The sequence below is a fragment of the Talpa occidentalis genome, unplaced genomic scaffold, assembly GCF_014898055.3.
Source record: "Talpa occidentalis isolate TD23 unplaced genomic scaffold, MPIMG_talOcc4v2.1 talOcc4.3, whole genome shotgun sequence".
In the NCBI taxonomy this organism is placed as follows: Eukaryota; Metazoa; Chordata; class Mammalia; order Eulipotyphla; family Talpidae; genus Talpa; species Talpa occidentalis.
Window position 1 is genome coordinate 2,487,430 of NW_023603184.1, and position 4,575 is coordinate 2,492,004.

The following is a 4,575-nucleotide window of genomic DNA, read 5'->3' on the forward strand; positions in this document are numbered from 1 at the left end:
ATTTATTTATTTATTTATTTATTTATTTATTTATACAAGCACTGGGGTACAGTCAGAAGTGCGAGAGGGTGAGAGAATTCACCAGAGCCAGAGTGGAGAGCAGAACAGGCAGACTGACGAAGTGCACTGCTGAGGGGAGCAGCGGGCGGCAGGAGAGGTCTGCGTGCCGTGTGGGACCCTCGCCCGGGATCTGGGGATCGAACAGGTGCTGCAGAGGCTGCGGGCAGCTTCACAACCCAGCGCTCAACAGCTATACCACCAGGGAGATCCTATATGTGAATCATTTTTATAATCTTTCTGGAATTAATCATAATGAGGAATACAGTATTTGAATATGTTCTATGGAGTCGGTCTATCTCAGAACTCACAGAGTCATCATTAAAATGCTCTGACTCAGGATCAATTTATTGAACTATGTCATTTTCCTTATCTAATAGTTATGTCTAACAGTAATGATATAATATTCTCATGAGAAATGAATGCATTAAGAAAGGAAAATATTTAGAACACAGTTGTATTCAATTAATATATCCAATTTTATTACATCATGTTCAAACATGTTCAATTACTAATTTATACCCATTTCTAAACTCAGAAAGAAATCATTTTTTCATCATATCCTATAAACCAACTATCATTATCATACCAGGAACATTAAATTAATATAAATATTCCAGATCATTCACAAGAAAACATTTTTGAAGTAATTTCTGCTATTTATGAACTCTAACTTTTCAACAGGTAAAAGTGGTAAATCAAAATGTATAGAAGGAATAACACAGATGTGCCTTATTTCATCCTTATGGGACTGACCGATGCTGAAGACATCCAGCTGGTGCTCTTAGTGCTGTTTCTCCTGATATACCTGGTCACTGTGCTGGGGAATGCAGGGATGATCATGGTCATCCGCCTGGATGCCCAACTTCACACCCCCATGTATTTTTTCCTCAGTCACCTGTCTTTCATTGACCTCAGTTACTCAAATGTCGTCATTCCTAAAACAATAGGGAACATACTGACCTCCAACAAGAAGATTTCTTACGTGAATTGTTTCACCCAAATGTACTTTTTTATCTTCTTGGCTGGCATTGAATGTTTTCTTCTCTCCTCCATGGCATATGACCGTTATGTAGCCATCTGCAATCCTCTCCACTACCCGGTTGTCATGTCCACCAGACGCTGCTGGTCCCTTGTTTTCGGGTCCTGTGTAGTAGGGTTTATAGATTCCTTGGTCACTGTGCTTGGCATGACAAAATTGGACTTCTGTGACTCCAATGTAATTCATCATTTTTTCTGTGACCTATCCCCAATTTTAGCCCTATCTTGCTCTGACATCCAGGACATTGAACTCACGGTTTTCATTTTGGCGGGCTCCACCCTCATCGTTTCTCTTATTACATTATCAGTGTCCTATGTGTCCATTCTCTCCAGTATCCTGAAAATTAATTCTGCTTCGGGAAAGAGAAAAGCCTTCTCCACCTGTGCCTCTCATCTCATGGCCGTCACCATCTTTTATAGCACCATGATCTTCACTTATTTAAGACCAAGTACATCCTACTCCTTGGGAAAGGATCAGGTGGCTTCTTTGTTTTATGCTGTTGTGACCCCCATGCTGAATCCCTTCATTTATAGTGTTCGCAACAAAGAAGTGAAAAATGCTGTCCTTAGACTCCTGCAGAAGAGAGAGGGCTCCAGGCACTTGAAATAGTATGCTGAGCTACTAAGCTCCTCTTTCACTTCTTCCCTGGAGGGTATTTTCTCAAGGTCTCTCTAAGACCATTGGCTCCTTTCATTTGCTTTGGATTCTGTTGACCCTTCTGTTACATGACCAAATATTATCTTGGGTCTTTCAAAGATTATGTTGTTAGAAATCCATATTGTAATGGAAATCACAAAATGAGAAGGGTCTTGTTCTTTTAAATTGTACCTGAGTATTTCCTTTGCAGAGGCTCATATTAGAGAACTTTTTCTTGTAAATGCTCCATTGTTGGCATAACTACACACAGTTTCAGAAATCATTTAATTCATTATATTCAGAAGAATCATAGCCAAGTGACTAGTATACTTTGTTTGCAACCAGACCCTGGATTTTAATCTAATCTGCTTACCTTTTTAGGTATAAAATCTTCAATAACTCATTCAACTTTAAGCCTCAGTTTCTAAAATTGTACAAGTTAAATAATAATCCCAGTTTCATGGAGTTTTTGTAAAGATTAAACCAGATGATGGATGTAAAGCATTGAAGGTATTTCTAGTAAATATTGTCCATTATCATAAGACTTCACCTCTCTTGGTATTTTTAATGCACATTTTTTAGTGAATTTTCACTTGTTTTTTATAAATTACCTTTGCTTAATAATTGACAAGAACATAAATAATGAAAAGGGAAAATCTCAATACTTCTCAAATTTGGACTTTGAATGGTATGTTAATATTGGAGAATAAGGAAAATTTTGCAAACTGTAAGGAAATAGAAATTTCCTAACAGTTACTGACAGTTTAATGTCCATTCTTTAGTTAAGTTTGTATGCATAGACATTGCATGTATAAGAAAAATTTCCGGTATGTCCAATGCAGCTTTTTACAACTTTCTGATGCACTCCAAAATTTTCTTAATTCCTTTGTCATTGAAACTTTGTAAGATGAATGCCATCTTGGTGCATGAAAACAATCGAGACTCCCAATTTTCATTGATAAGGACCCGAAGTGTTGCTTACAAATCAGTGTAAAACTCTGTATGTAATAAAATACCTTTGGTTTTTACCTGAAAGACTATTTATCAAAACAGTCCCTACCTTTCTGGGACATGTTAACAGCATCAGTCACTGCTAATTTTGTTGAAATTCTGTACATTGTAATACACCACTGCCTTTCTCTTGGTTTTGAAGATTTGTTATGTTCTTTACAAGTAAATTATTTTAATAAATGTTTCACTCATTGTTTTACATTTCTGAGCAGAGAAAAGTTATAAAGTTAGGACTTGACAATAAATTCAGATTATGTGGCTGCCATTAACTTTAGTGGTGGAGGGTGCTCAATTTACCTTCATTTAAAAGATCTTCTACAGAAAATACCAACAAAGGATCAAATACACCCTAGAAAAATTTTTTTAAAGATTTATTTATTTATGATTACAAGAACTGGGGTACAGGCCAGAGGTGTGGGGGGGTGGTGAGAGGATTCACCAGAGACAGAATGGGGAACAAAACAGGCAGACTGACTGAAATACACTGCTGAGGGGAGCAGTGGGCGAGACAGGAGAGGTCTGCCAGGCCATGTGGGCTGCTCCCTGGCTGGCCGGGGATCGAACTTGTGCTGCAGAGGCTGCAGACAGGTTCATAGGGCGATACTTAACCCCTTGTGCCACCAGGGAGGCCCCAACCCTAGAAATTTGACTGCAGAATCAAAGCTACTACAGGGGCTGCAAAGATGGGGTTAGAGACATAGGTGGGAGGGGCCCAGTGGTCTAGGGTTCAGGGTGCTTTCATGGTGGGAGTGGTTGGTGACATACAACTGAGGAGCTGTGAACCTAGTCCCCTAAATCATCTACAGTGTTGTAAATGGATTGTTCCTCTATACATAAATAAATGAATAAATAAATAAAATTATTAAAATATGCAGTTTTGTTGACATGATATGGAATAATGATTTTTGTTGCAATATTTCAACATCAGAGCATCTCATTTTATGGTTATTTCATAATTTATTCTAAAGGTTTTATATTATTTTAAATAGTATTAAAGAAGGTAATTTTCCATATTACATGTGTTTGATTTTTCTTCTGTTTATACTCTGTAATGGTTACTGGATATATTGTTTTCATTCAGCTTGCAATGAGTTCTGTGCATGTTTTTATTAAAAATGTGAATTGCCTCAGTAAATGATAGTGTAATGATCTGATTGCTTTGAGTCACAAATGAAATCTCTTTCAGGTTAAAGTTAAGATGTTTTTCTCAACACCTCATATTATATTAATTTATTTAAAATGTCTCTTATATTAAACACCATTTAATATAATTATGACTTATTTTTATATTGACTTTATGGTATATAGATATAAATATTTGGCAAACATTTATTATTCAGTTGTTTGATTTTGGATCATTTCTCATCTTGTGTAAGTAATACATTATTTTATTTATTTATACACTTTTATATATTTGTGACTTTTTATGAACTATTTTTCACCCTGTTTTTTCATTAATGACTCTTTCTGCGATGAGTAAATGTGTCTGCTGATTTTTGTTTGCAAAGGTAATCTACAGAGCCAATGCTCCTGTAGACAGACTAACTTCAGGCAATGCTTAATTAAGATACACTGTTCTCTTTACAATGTTGTATAGAAAACACTTATATAATGTTATTGCATATGTGAAGCATGACCTATGTCAATATGAATTTTTTTCATTTCTTAAGTTCTATAACTTCCTTGTTATATCAGTATTTATCATATTTTATGTAAGACATTATTTGTGGTAATTTATTACTTTTATTTTTAAAGATTTATTTATTTATAAGAGGCATGGGAGGGTGAGAGGATTCACCAGAGACAGAGTGGGGAACAGAACAGGCAGA

General features: G+C 36.0%; 1 protein-coding gene across 1 annotated transcript; it reads left to right on the forward strand.

Annotated features, from left to right (window-relative positions):
• The first annotated feature begins 760 nt into the window (after positions 1 to 760).
• Positions 761 to 1,708, forward strand: LOC119254411 (olfactory receptor 8H1-like). The gene has a single exon (XM_037521512.1). It carries the CDS (start codon positions 761 to 763, stop codon positions 1,706 to 1,708), a length of 948 nt encoding a protein of 315 aa, XP_037377409.1.
• The last annotated feature ends 2,867 nt before the right edge of the window (positions 1,709 to 4,575 follow it).